The 14,606-nt window shown below is 44.0% G+C and overlaps 2 protein-coding genes across 2 annotated transcripts in view; both read right to left on the bottom strand.

The window, feature by feature from the left end:
• The window catches only part of dync2i2 (dynein 2 intermediate chain 2), an 8,439-nt gene extending 6,206 nt beyond the window's left edge, over window positions 1-2,233 (bottom strand). The window contains exons 1-3 of the mRNA XM_084035990.1: window positions 1,910-2,233; window positions 782-1,042; window positions 522-631 (exon numbers count right to left, since the gene is read on the bottom strand). Of these exons, the coding sequence (XP_083892116.1) occupies window positions 522-631; window positions 782-1,042; window positions 1,910-1,987 (449 nt within the window). The 5' untranslated portion in view covers window positions 1,988-2,233. The remainder of the gene's footprint in view (window positions 1-521; window positions 632-781; window positions 1,043-1,909) is intronic.
• Window positions 2,234-3,874: 1,641 nt separating this feature from the next.
• LOC311029392 (protein SET-like) lies at window positions 3,875-13,992 on the bottom strand. The gene is made up of 8 exons (XM_084034518.1): window positions 13,777-13,992; window positions 10,268-10,325; window positions 10,042-10,184; window positions 9,497-9,600; window positions 9,303-9,416; window positions 6,360-6,530; window positions 6,085-6,219; window positions 3,875-4,806 (listed from the first exon to the last, which is right to left on the bottom strand). The coding sequence occupies exons 1-8, from the start codon at window positions 13,844-13,846 to the stop codon at window positions 4,786-4,788; spliced, it is 816 nt and encodes a 271-aa protein (XP_083890644.1). The 5' UTR covers window positions 13,847-13,992; the 3' UTR covers window positions 3,875-4,785.
• Window positions 13,993-14,606: the final 614 nt, after the last annotated feature.

Genomic DNA, 14,606 nt, shown 5'->3' with positions numbered 1-14,606 from the left:
ATCATCCATCCATCATCATCCATCCATCATCCATCCATCCATCCGCCCATCATCAATCCATCATCCATCCATCCATCCATCCATCCATCCATCCATCCATCATCCATCCATCATCCATCCATCCATCCATCCATCCATCCGCCCATCATCCATCCATCATCCATCCATCATCCATCCATCCATCATCCATCCATCCATCCATCCGCCCATCATCCATCCATCCGCCCATCATCCATCCATCCATCCATCCATCCATCCATCCATCCATCCACCCATCATCCATCCATCATCCATCCATCATCCATCCATCCATCATCCATCCATCCATCCATCCGCCCATCATCCATCCATCCGCCCATCATCCATCCATCCATCCATCCATCCATCCATCCATCCATCCATCCATCCACCCATCATCCATCCATCATCCATTCATCCATCTATCCATCCATCATCCATCCATCCATCATCCATCCATCCATCATCCCTCCATCCATCCATGAGGTGAAACTCTAACGTACCGGCCGTAGGAGCAGGCGAGGACAGAACCTGTACAATTCCAGGACACGCTGGTGACATGAAGGCCGTTCTCTCGTGCGCTGGGATGTTGAAGGCGGTGCAGGCATGAGATCTGTTGATGGATGAGAACCTGATTGTGAACTCGGCCACATTGTCATACAGAGATCTCCTCCTGAAGGTCCACCCAGTCTGTTCAGGTTCTGGGTACAAAGCTGCCGCCTGCCGAGGGACTCAGAGAACACCATTGTGGTTCGGTATTTACCGGCTGGCTGTGGTCTTCCCAGTTCACCTGGAAGTCGTCGAAGGCGTGACTCCTGGCGTTTCTGACCAGCTCTCTGATGACCGCGTCCTCAACCCGCTGCATGAAGTCCTTCAGACCGGGCGGATCCGGCTCCTCATGCTGTTGCTGGAGGAGTGGCTCCTTCTCCTGATACTGTGGTTCTGTTTGGGTCCAGCTGGTGGTGGACAACGCGGTCTGGACCTCAGCCTCCGCCCTCAGCAGGACTGGGGTCTGACAGCCTCTCTGAAATACAACAAAGAACAGGTTGTTCTCTAAAGCAACGAGTTGTTCTCTAAAGCAACAGGCTGTTCTCTAAAGCAACGAGTTGTTCTCTAAAGCAACAAGCTGTTCTCTAAAGCAACAAGCTGTTCTCTAAAGCAACGAGTTGTTCTCTAAAGCAACAAGCTGTTCTCTAAAGCAACAAGCTGTTCTCTAAAGCAACGAGTTGTTCTCTAAAGCAACAAGCTGTTCTCTAAAGCAACGAGTTGTTCTCTAAAGCAACGAGCTGTCCTCTAAAGCAACGGCTCGAGAGAACTACCCATTCGTGTTTTTTAAAACATTTTTAGGGGTCCTCAAATATATTTGTCTCTTCATAAGCATGGAGGAGAGATTTGGCTTGTTTCTTTTCCATCACTCTCAGAGCACTGAGATGATTGGCCATAAGGTCCCTTTTAAAAACAGTGGTTTTGTTTTCCTCCATTGGGAAGCATGGATGAAGATAGTATAGAGTATCAGATTGTTCAAAATCAAATGTCCTTCATGTTGATACCAAACACAATATGTTCTCTTGTGAGAGGAGCGTGTAGTTAGATTTTTGTTTGTGCCTGTAAATCCTCCCAATGAAGCTTCTCTCCTTAACATTCAGAGGAGACTAACAGCTCTTATCATGGCTGCCACTTATTTACTTCCGGGTCCCCCCCCCCCCCCTGAATACAGGATAAGCGGTAGACGATGGATGGATGGACCTGAACATAACATGTGTTATAACATGCGTTAGCTCGAGCTAACTACCGCAGTACAACACTGTTTGTGTAACACATAAAACCTCCGGCAGCTACATGTGTTAACAGCGCTTCCGGAGCGACGGCCGCCTCTGTTGATGAAACGTACCGAGTCGCGCGCAGACTGCTGCGACGTCCTCCACAGAGACTCGAGGCGCACCGGATCCAGGACTTCGTCGGTGAACATGGCCACACTAGTGATTTGACTAGCGTCCTCTACAGTCAGACGGCCGGTAACCGAGTCTCACGTTAACTCGCCCAGTGCTGTTTTCCTCGCGTATGAACGTGATTTAGCGGCGCTGGGGCCATTTTCCACCAAGCTTACGTCTCCTTGGTTACGGAAAGAATGTCCAGGGTCAAGAGAGAAATCCCCTACGCACTTCCGCTGTTACTACAGGGCTTTTCTAACAACAGTGTTTTCATGTGGACCAGTCGAAGTATTACATTGGAATTAAATTAAACAAAACAATGAAGTTAACGTGACGATCTGTTTCGACCAAGTTGTAGCTTGCGTTGTGTTGCAAAGATATCAATATGTATGGTGTCTGTACTTCCTGTAATAACAGCCCCAACGTTGTATAGCGGTGCGTGTAACTTCAAAATAAAACCAAACTTCCGGTGAACAGGAATCATGTTCACATTCGTCAATAAATCAGTCAAACTTCTTTCAGTAGTAAATTCATTCATAAATAATTAAAAACATACATACATAAATGAATAGGAAATATTACATTTACAACATTCATGAATGATTACTCAAAAACATTAATAATTATCCCCGCAAACTGTATTTCAGACAAAAATATTATTCTAATTGTGTGAATATTAACTCGAAATTATGATTAGGATTATTATCATTGAGTCCTCCCGGGATTACTCCCGGGAGTCTGGCTGTGCTTCCTGGTCCTCTGAGGTCCTGACCAATGCTAACTGGTCTGATGATGAAGCACCGTATTGGCCCACTGCTGCAGGAGGAACCAGGGAGCCTCATTTTATCAGAACATCTGGTCACTAATTAGAGCCACGTTGTTGTTTTCCTGGTTTTCTGACTGGAGTTCTGCTGATCCAGAACCAGCTAAGAGCGGTTCCTGTCCTGCTTTAATCTTCTTCTAACTTCATGTGTTGACTCCATCCTTCTAGTTAGCTATGCTAAACTAAATCCTGGACCTGGGCTTGATGTTTGCCTGTTCAAACCGTCCTGTGGTGGATCTGTTCAGTCCTCTAGCAGAAAACACTGTCCCACTGAAAGTAGCGTTACTAAGGAAACGGCGTGTTTCTAGTATCTGTATACCGTGTATACTGTGCAACACCACCTAAAAATACTAACAATATAAAAAATTATGATGAATATTAATCAACTTGAAACTACTTTTCCTGAGGAAAATGTGTTGGAATGCCAACTGCTGAAAAGCTGATGCTAATCTAAATCGCAGGCTTGAAATGTAGAATAACGTCCACAATGTATGAATGATGTGGAATATTGTTAGGATGTTTCTAGCTGAAAGATGAAACAAAGAAATGCAGAAATATGAAACATTTCAATGGTTTTTATAGCTTAAAGTATGAGGAGAGAATAGGGGGACTAATTAAATCCAACATGAGAATCTGTCAAAGAGCAACTCTATCAATTTCCCCAAAAAGTAATAACAAGTTGAATTGGTGTTTTTGTGTTCAAATACCTCGCTGCTTTATTTAAGCTGCTACTACATCTTTAAAACAGACTAATCCAACAACAAAAAATCCACAATTGCAATTTACAACCTGAGTCCGACCAACCTGTCAGCATTGAAGCCAACATGCATCCCAGAGCATCACCAGACAGGAACAACGGAACATCGCTCATTAACGAGCTTCTCATACAGTTTATACAAGAAGTGTTACTAGAATTAAAGATCACTGGAACACAGCACACGTGGAGCCGGTCGGTCCGAAGCTCAGATTTCCACGTGTCCACAAATCCATCCGTCCGTTTTTCTCATGGTCTATAAATACATTCACTCAGGTGGAGCTGGCTGATGGCAGCACGTCTGTGTAAAGTACCTGGAACAGCCAAATGTAATCAAACTACTCAAAATATCATGTATACATTTATTTCTTGTAACAAAGCAACTGGTACACTTAATTTAATGTGAACAGGTTTCCAGTGGAGCGGGAGAACAGGCAGACTCCAGAGGACTCTTCTCACCCATCTCAAAAGTTAGCTCAAGCTCAAAGTTAGACTTTTAGGTTGTTTCTATAAAAAAATGTACATTTCAAACCTTGTTGTGGGTGTCTGAAAAACAAGATCATGAAAATTCCTTTAACACAAGTCCAGATTTGGTGTCAAAGCCTGGCTGACCCCCCCTTAAACTGTATGAACAACTGGCAACACGGAGATCCCAAAACATTTAGAACAGCTGAAAGGAACACGCTGGTGCTTTCAGTCACGTCCATTAGTACAAGAAGTCAGGAAAACGCAACTTCTAACAAGCCTTAGTACCCCCCCCCCCCCCCCCCCCCCCATCATCTCTGATATAGATCACATCCATCTCTCTATACAGCCACAAATATCTAGAGATAGATATCTATATCGATGTAGATATATCTCCATCAACAGAAATATAGGGAGAGATAGAGTCATCATCACTACACCATGTCTTATTGTTATTGAGCTCTTTAACAGAAATGTCATATTTTACATAGAAATCGCTGTGGTACGTATTTCAAATCTACGTAGGATGAGGTGCACGATGCTACAACGTTAGCATGTCTTTGGGAGATGTCGAGAAACGATGAGACTTCAGCTGTGCACGGGGCCGCTGTGTAGACGTGGCGTTGTGGTTCTGGACAGGAAGAGGACGGACCGGCTGACGACACAGGAAAAAAGTTTTTTTTTTTTTTTTTTTTAAACACCCCCCCACCCCCCACAAAACAAACCAAATATCGAGCTCCCGTGGGATGTGGGACGATCACATCGCAGGACGGGGAGAATGTGTGCCGACGCCTTTAATCGTCCTCTCCGTCCTCCTGAAAGAAAGAAGAGAGACAATTCCATTTTATTTACTGTCTTATCACCAGTGTTGGGCACGTTGCTTTAAATGAGTAATTAGTTACTAGTTACTTCTCCCAATAAGTAACTGAATTAGTTACTGGGTTACAAATTATAAAAGTTATTAGTTACTATGGAAACTAACTATTGCACTACTTTCAAGTACATTTTTAAATGCTCAAATGTGTCAAAGATAATGTTGCTGTGGGACAAAGTGAGACTAGGTGTTTTTCATTTAGTGTTTTCATGATTTTTTTGTAAAAATGCACAGTTGCTATTTGGCATTTTAATCAAACCATTAAAAGAACATCAGAACCAGAGCAAACACATCAAATAAATAAAGTCTCAACATTACGACACTTTCAATAACGATCTTTATTGCAGGTTGGCTTGGTTTGCTGTTGATGCTGCTCTGACACATTTTCATTTGACTAATTCTGCACTGCAGCTTTCGCTGCTTCTTTTTCGGTTTATCTCATTTCTTCACTTTTTCCTGAAGTGCTTGCATTTAAATCCGTCTCTCTGTCGCTCTGTGTACCTGGCCTGTACCACTACACTCTGTCTCGGAGCGTCTGCCCCCCTTCATTCTGTCACCTAATGGTATGATCCTCGTCTGTCCTTGCATGTGATTGGCTGCATGGCGTGCCCATCAAAATAAAGTCCCACCCCTGCCTGCATAGATTCTCAGCAGAGCTGAGCAGGAGGCTGAAGATTCGGATCATCACTGATCTGGTTGGTCTGATGAACAGCTTCAATGACCCAAGAATTACAGTAACCAGTTTATTACAGCGCTAACATGTAGAGACAGACAGGTAACCAGTCTATTACAGCGCTGACATGCAGGATGGGGACCTGTCTGTCTCTACATGTCAGATAGACTGGTTACCTGTCTGTCTCTACATGTCTTTGGACTGTGGGAGGAAGCAGGAGAACCCGGAGAGAACCCACGCTCATGTCATTCCCATCACTGCTTATAACAACAAGACAAGAACGGTTTATACCGTAGTTTCTTTATTTTAGTGTTTTCTGCAACGAGCTTCGGCCGAACACACGTTCTCTAGATCCCGTTAATCTAGAGTTAATGCAACTTTATAAAATGTTACATTAACTATCTATATCTAACTATTTTTAAGATCCGTCAAAATCAAATGTAAGCTTGTTGAGACTTTTAAAGCCCTAACCTGATGAACTACTGGATTCTGGTTCAACAGTACCATGTGACCGCAGGCCCAGCCCCGCCCCATCGCCCCTCTTACCTCTCCATCTTCTCCATCACCATCCTCATCATCGTCTTCACCCTCCTCTTCCTCCCCCTCTTCAATATCCTCCAGCCCCTCCTCTTCATCGTCGTCATCATCGCCGTCCCCTTCCTCATCCTCCATGTCGGGCACCTTGGGAACATTCACACATTAACCACCGGGTTGAATCCTGAACACATCGGCGTGGATCCAGACATTTAATGATGATATTACAGGAGATATCTGAACCCTGAACCTCTCCTCCTCGGCGGAGGTGTGAGGATGAAGCCTACCAGGTAGTACTGCAGCGGGTTGGGCCAGATGTCGTCCTTGATCACTTCCCCCAGCTCGTCGGCTCCGGCGTCGGAGTGATCCGTGAACCAGGTGAAGAAGCTCTCCGGCTCCTCGTGCTGCCTTTTCTTCCCGGCTTTGTTTGGCGTCTGGCCTGTACGCTTCGTCAGGTCCTACGGAGGAGAACAGCTCTGCTCAAGGGTCAAGTCATACTGATGACAAGAGAGTCATTATTGGAACCATTGCTACATGTGCTAAATAGGCGAGGGGGGTTTTATGACATATAAGGTATCTAGATTCTACTTGAATTACTGTTCATGAAATCTGATGTGTGATTTCAGTGTTCCCTTCATTTTTTGAGCAGTGTGTGTGTGTGTGTGTGTGTGTGTGAGTGTGAGTGAGTATGACGTCATCGGTAACGTTACAGTGTGAACGTAGAATGTAGTCCGTGTAGTCCACAAGCTAACTTCCTGTCTAGTCGTCCAGCTGGTCATTAAAGTGAAGGAGGTTAGCCCCAACGTTAGCAACACTTAAGGTGGGCTGACCTTTAAGGTGGACCAGCTCTATTCTCCTCTAAGTGACAAGCTGCTCCTCTGAGCTTTTTATCTTTAAAATGTATTGTAACTGTGTGACAGCAGGTTAAACATGAATTATTAATATCTCTACTGCAAACTCTACTCTGTTTGTATCAGGAAAACACAAAGTTGAATGTAGTTATTGTTAGAACTAGTAAGTATTTGTACTCGGTCTGATTTTAAGTGGTATCTGTGCATCTCTATTTGTAGAGGCTTCACATTCTGGTAATTATACTGTCATTTATCTCTCTGTTCACAACAATATACAGAGAAAATTGAGACATTAAGGGTTTATCTACGAATGGTGATTAAATGGGATTAATCCACAGCTACCCTACATTTTTAATCGTTTGACAGCCCTTATATTTACAGAAATCCAGACGCTGCTCTTCCTATGATGCTGTATTGATGTGTTGTAGTGACCAGCAGACGCCACCAGAGGTCGTCTCTGTAGTGGAACAGGCAGCTGAGCTGAGAAAGAAGGACTTCTACAGCAGCATGTCTTGTCCTTACAGTCGGTTCTCACTAAACACCAGAGCAGGTGTGGATGAGAGAGGGAGCGGTGCGTGTTTGTACACTTTTTGGCTATTTTTCGGTGACTAAATGCTCCAAATCCTGTTCACATGCCACCTGTTGATTAAAGTTCAAGTTCAGGCAACACAATCAGTCACAAATGTACTGAAGGAAAGTCTGAACAGGCGACCAGGCTGGCATCTCCTCATCTACATCCTACACATAGATACATATACAAGTCCAACGTTGGGAGTCTACAGAAAGCTTCAAGTAGAAACAGTGCAATGGAAAGTGAAGCAGGAAGATTCAATACTCAACATCGCAAAAATGCACACAAATCCAACCAATCACGTGAATGATGTGTTAACTTGCAATTTTGTCTAATCTTTGCAACTTTTCTAAATGTTACATTTGTGTATATTCAAACGTGTGTTTTCCGTGCATGTTGTGTGTGCAATAAATAAGAAGATTAGTTGAGGAATAAAACCTGGAAAACTGGATTTAAACATCCAGCGTGACGATGGAGAGAGAAAACTCCCCGCTGACCTTATTCATTTACAAATAGGACATTTAGTTAGAACCATTTTGTTAAGGTTTATGTGAGCTTTTTCACAACTCCTAAATACATCACAACATGCATCCATTATAGGGGTGGGAAAAAAAATCGATATTGCAATATATTGTTGTGCTCTCTGTCGCAATAAATAAATCGATACACTGACGGCAAATATCGATATTTTGGGTCTACGGGTTTTTTTAGACTCCCGTCTGTGCATCTAAGAGTTTACGGTTCTCCTGAGGGGATCCGCGGGGGCCGCCCGCTGCCCGGGGGTCGGTCTGAGCTCCAAGCGGGTTTCACACAGCCTTGAGGGCATGAGTGCCGACTTTTCGGCCGGGTTTGATTGCCTATTTACGGGCAGGATTCCGAGCGGAGCGCTAGAGTTTACGGTTCTCCGGACGGAGCAGAACTGCGGGTTCGCGGTGCGTAATTGTAAGCGTGGCCGTGTGCTGGCCGGTGCTGTTGTGAGCTTCAAGCGCTTTTCACACAGCATTGAGGGCATGAGGACCCACTTTTCGGCCGGGCTCGATTGCCTATTTACGGGCAGGATTCCAGGCGGCGCGTGTTTACCGTCCGCCGGAGTGTCCGCATGTGTGGATCCGCGACGCCGTGTGCTGCCCGGTGTTGCTGTGAGATCCAAGCGGTATGAGGCCCGACTTCCCAGGTACTGGATGGGTGAACATAACTCTGCACATAATTGGTTGCATACTGAAATGTGCCCAATATTTCATTTAATTCTGAAGTTATTCTTATCTTGTTTAGCTATTTAGTGTACATAAAACAAGTTGCTACTGACTTTTCAGTATCAGAAAGCACTGTCCTGGTTTACATAAGACATGTTATTAATGTTCATGCACTTTAATGTGTCCAGCTGGACAGTGTTTATTCATTTGTACATTGTACGAAGTTAGGGAATTTATTTTTTATGCATATTTTTTCTTTTTCAGTCACATATCGTGATATATCGTTGATGAAATTTCTTGCAATATATCGAATATCGCAGATATCGTGTATCGTGATATTATCGTTATCGTGGGCCAAATATCGTCACAGTATCGAATCGTGAGTTACCCGTATCGTCCCACCCCTAATCCATTACTTCTGTTTGAACAACTGTTAAATCCACAACAACCCCTAAAGAGCCTGAGAAACCCTGGAGGGAGCGATTACTAAACTTGAATTTAATGTTACTACTCCTAGGGCTAATGAGATTGTGTAGTAAGAGATGAAGGATGATTTAATATTATGATATTAATATCTGGCCATCACACAGGAGTCAAAAACAGAAGCAAGCAAACCTTCCCAGCTTTCCATTTGATTTCAGTTGATTTGGAAACAGGATCTCCGCTCTCATTCACGTTGAACTCTTTGGAGAGGGCTTTGTTCTCAAAGTACGGGTTCTCATCGAAATACTGCAGGAGAACAAACACGTGTCAGTAAATGCATGCCATTAGGATGGACTAGTACAAAGTGAGACCGACAAACGACGTACAAAATCTATTCTGTATCCAGACTTGATGTCCTCGAACTCGGTGACCTCCACCCTCGACAGGTAGTGAAGAGCTTCCTCGTCCTCCTCCCCCAGAAGAGCTGAAACTACAGTTCAGACCCCGTTAACTGCCACACACACACGCGCACACACACACTTTCGGTTTCCTCTTTAAGGTTAGTCACCATAAGACAGAAAAAAACTTTTTCTAATCTTGCTGCATCCCGATAATCATCAAAATATGTTTAAAACTCTTAAAATGGCTCCAAAATATCCTGGAATCACTTCAGATTATAAACAAATGTTTTTATTGCGTCACAGATAAGACGCACATTTTTAAGGGAAACAATCAAACGATCTTAAAAAGATGATCATAAATCATAAATAAATGTATGTTTGTATCCTGTATTTCTTTACATGAACTAGACAGCTTTTATATAGATGATCATCCTGATAATAGACAGTCACCCAGGATCAACTTATGGTGATTTTGGTGATCACTAGTCACCATATACACACACACAGATCAAACGAGAGAATACACCTACCCTGTGGATGGTTGACGAACGTTGTGACCCAGAAGTTGGGGATTTTGGCTATGAGTTCTGATCGCTTCTGAAAGAACGGCTGGCGTAATTTGTTGTACTTCTGCTCTACTTTTAAAATTTCTTCACTGGCCTGTTCGTTCAGTCTGGAGAGAAAAAGACGAGACAAATGTGTCACTTAAAAAACAACTTTCACCTCTTATCACTCATCAACAAGAGTCACACTCACCTGTCAATTTCATTCTGTACTTCGTCAATGTGTTCAATTGCTTCCTGTTGCTCTTTTTCTGAAAGGGATAAAAAAGGTACATACCATCATGTTAAGAAACATCCTAAATGATCATACAGTCCCAGACATGTGGAGCGGTGGGTTGGATTGTTGCGTCATAGCTGTAAGAACCGGCCAAGTCAAAGTCTAGTGAGCTCTTCCTGCTTCAATGAACCACACACAGCATTTAAAGGCCTTTCACTGTTGTGTGTTCACAGTTTGGACATCAACACCAAAGAAGGTGAAGGAACCTTAATCCGTGGGTAGAACCGTTCCTATTGAGCGTCCACATAGAACCATGGATCTGTTGTGATCAACTCGTTCTCTGAGGTCATGAACACACCGTCACACACCAGCACAGAGACTCACAGCTTTACTGGCTGTTACCAACAGTCGTGTTTATAGACATCACCAGTGTTTGGGTTCAAATGGTGACCGTGTTACCTGGTCACTCTCAGCTGCTGGAACACCAACAGAACATGTAGGAGTCCTCGTAGAAGCCTTCAATCTAGTTTAAATCCATCTGTGTTCATCATCTACACCAACCGTTTACTGAAGTTACTACCAGCTGAAAGTCACCAGGTAACACGGTCACTGGTTCCACTGGAACACCATCCTGGTCTGAATGCTGGAGAACTTGAGTCTGTCTGAATATGGATTCTGAGGTACGAACACGTAACAAGCAGACCGTTAGATGCTGCTGACAGTTTGAATTCAGGGTTAAAGCTTCTAACTGGTCTGGAGAGTCCCATCCAGAGAATACCAGTGTGTTGATGGACATGATGCCAGAGTCAAACAAACAAACTGAAAACTCGATGGAAGCCACAATAAAAGGTTGCTGTGGTCAGAGGTTCACGTCGAGCTCGGCACTTTTCAGGAACTATTGAGGTTTGATACACACAAAGTTAAACACTAAATACACTGTCCACTCTACTCTCAGTCTAGCAGACAGACTGACATATAAAAACCTGTCAGACCTGGTCCTGTCATGGACCTGTCAAACTCGATGAAGCATGAAAAATGCTCTTTTAATCCTTTCAGATCACATCTAGGGTCATATTGTTAACATACAAGATATGCTGAAAAACAGTATATGCTGAAAAAATTACATTTTTAGAAAGCTATTTCTTAGTAAATCCAATTTTCTTTCTTCCTGGAAAACAAAATATGAACCATACGTGAATCAGCTAGTACCAACAAAGTCCAACCAATAATGACAGAAATCCAACAAATCAGAGGTAGAGTAGGTTGTCAGCTATTCTTTCCAATGTTATGTATCGCCTCCCAGTCCCATCCTGTTTCATAACAACATATTTTCTAATTAAGGGGGAAAAAAAGTCTAATCAGCCTTAAACTCCAAACATCACTACCTGAAAGGAATTAAAAGCTGGTTAGTAACAAACGTGATTTGATATTCCCAACATGCACCTGACCATTTATCCAGTCGGTTCGCATCACAACTTCACCACTACCAAAATCTATTTTTCTGTAAATTTGGCCACGTGTCCTTCAGATCCAGATGGACTGCTGAGTCCGGACCAGAGGAACTGGCTCTCCTGTGGTGTGCCATTCGTTTGTGTAGCTGTGGATGGTTTCCCCAATGTACAGCTCCATTCAGTCCTCACTGCATTGGACTGCACACACTTGTTGATTACGTTGGTCCTCTGCTGGAGTCACTGGCCCAGTTTTGAGGTTACATGCTCCGATTCCCACCGGTACCACGGATGTGCCTCTGTGCAGCCTTTCCTAGCCACCGGTATGAGTTCTCCTCATCAGCCACGCCTTCTATGAGGGTGTATAACACTTTGTTGATGCCAGAGGTGAGAGGAGCAGTCACTCAAATAACCATTTGTTACAATCGAGGTCTGCAGAAGACCATCTCTGAACATACTACACATCAGAACTTTAACAGATGGGCTCAAGCAGCAGTAGACCACACTCCTGTAGCTCCATCCTGTCAGAAGGCTACGATTCCCACAGGCTCACAAACACTAGACTATAGAAGATTGGAAAAACTTTCCTTTTCTGCGCCAAAATTCAGATGGTCGGGATTTGGTGTAAACAACATGAGGGGAGGATGCCTGGTAGCAACTAGGCTTAGGCTGGCTTAAAAATGTTCAAACCGGACTGATATTAACCCAAACAAACAGAAGGTACTGCATGGCATCTCCCCCTCCCACCTCTACTGAAATGTGATCTCTGTCATACCGGCCTCGGCTCACTCTGCGGCTGCATTTTCCGCATTCACGGTGGCTCCCTTAGTTTATAAATAAATACAATATTATGTTAATCATTTGTCATTATTGCTGCTTATTACTATTGCAAGTCAAGTTGGATTTAATGCCGTGACGCTGTTGGCACAAGTTGTCGATGTTTTAAAATGTCCAGAACGTTTTCAAATACCGTACAAATGTTTCAAGGACAAATACCGGTTTGCATAAATCAAAACGGTTTAACTCCTTACACCGGAAATCAGCCCAAATCTAGGATGAACGGTTCAGGCTGATGAATGTATACAATGAATACACACACACACACACACACACACACACACACACACACACACACACACACACACACACACACACACACACACGATCCTATTTCAAGATTTTAAAAAGGAGTAATTTGTTGGTTTTAGTGTCACTGAAAGCCCGATCCCCTTCATTGTAAGAACAGTGAGTTAAATAAAGCGGGGGCGCGCTGTTTTTGACGCGTGTGTGCGCGTGCGTGTGGAGGCTCCGACCCTTCGCCTCGGAGCTTCCTGTTGCTGCAGAAGGCGGCCTGGTTTGAATGAGGAGTTAGCGACGTCTCGCTGCACAATGCTGCCTGCTTCACCTCGCGGTGGTCGCTCTGCGAGCTCCTCCGGCCTCTTTGCGCATGTCAGACACCGATCGGCGACTCAGAGCGACGTTACAGCCGTTTGGAAGGAACAAGAAGCGCTTGTTGACATGTCGGCTAACGGTTCAGTGAGGCTGAACAGCTCCCGTTGACGCCAGCAGCGTGCAGCCTTTGTTGATGGACGGAGGACGGGATGTACGTGAACGTCCTGTGAATGTTGCGCTAGCTAGTACTGAAGAAGCTCAGCCGCTAACGGAAGGAGGGGGGCGCAGCGGTGGCTCCTCTCGCCAACAAACCCGCACCGAGGGTCGGGACGAACAATAGCAGCGGCATCACGCTCGGTGCAACTTACAAATAACGTTACCGGCCTCCTTCGTGTGATGAAGTAGCTCATCTAAGCTAACGGCTAGCTAGCTTCTAACACGGGCTAAACAGTTAGCCTGTGCTGCCATGCTACTGCCCCGCACAACAACGTTTGGCCCCAATGTGTGACATTATGTGCTGGAAAAGGTAAATCATTCCGTTCGCTCATAAACACATATCAGTCGATACAACACTTGGAATAACAAAATGACGAAAAACAAATGAAAATGGCGTTGTACAGGATACCCGCCATTCCTTAATGTTACCAGAGGTCTCGTCCGCTCCGTCGTGATTTGAATTATCCTTTCTGTTGACTTTCGCCGATGAGGCCGACATGGTTACCGTTTCCCGCGACACTTCGGACCAGATGTATATTCCGAGCGGTTTCTAACTCTTTCCTGGAGGATAAAAGTTACTTCCACCTTACACAAAGTGCGTTTCTTGAAGCCCACAATAAGGAGGAGGAACGAGCACAGCGCCGCACGCTTGTTTCTCTCTGTGCCACTCGGTCGGTGAACAGATTTGTGGTCCTCTACTGCTCCCAGCTGGCTGGAGTTCGAAACTGCAGTTTAGAGCGACAGTCCGATGTCTCGGGGCCCCGCAGTTTGTTCGGTAAACCAAATAGGTTTATAACCTCTGAAAACGATTTGCAAACTCTCAGTTGGTTACGTCACATTTTCTACATATACGTGAATAACGTATTGGCCTAATTTAATTATAATAAAATAAATAATAAAATTCAAAGTTTGGCAATAATGGAATACAACTGGAATATGTCTAATCATTTTTTTTTCTCTAATATGGAATAATAATATCTCTATTTTCTCTCTCAAATCTATTCGATTCAGAAAGCTTTTTTTGTCACGTGACAACATTGCCAAATCATCAAGGATAATGCAATTCAATAAGGAAGGGTCAATTTACAACAATATATCAATTTGATATTGCAAGCATTAAATGTTAGATGTAAATTAAACCCCAAACTGGCTACATTTTTATCACTGCCAGGAGGATCATGAGATTGGTTGTGTGTGAGTAAGTGTGCACCTTTGTGTCTGTCCAGATCTAATCTCGGGTGAAAAAACATGGCTGCCTG

This window comes from Eutrigla gurnardus (assembly GCF_963514095.1).
Source record: "Eutrigla gurnardus genome assembly, chromosome: 19".
Taxonomy (NCBI): Eukaryota; Metazoa; Chordata; class Actinopteri; order Perciformes; family Triglidae; genus Eutrigla; species Eutrigla gurnardus.
The sequence above is the reverse complement of the archived record's forward strand: the minus strand, read 5'-3'. Positions and strand labels throughout refer to the sequence as shown.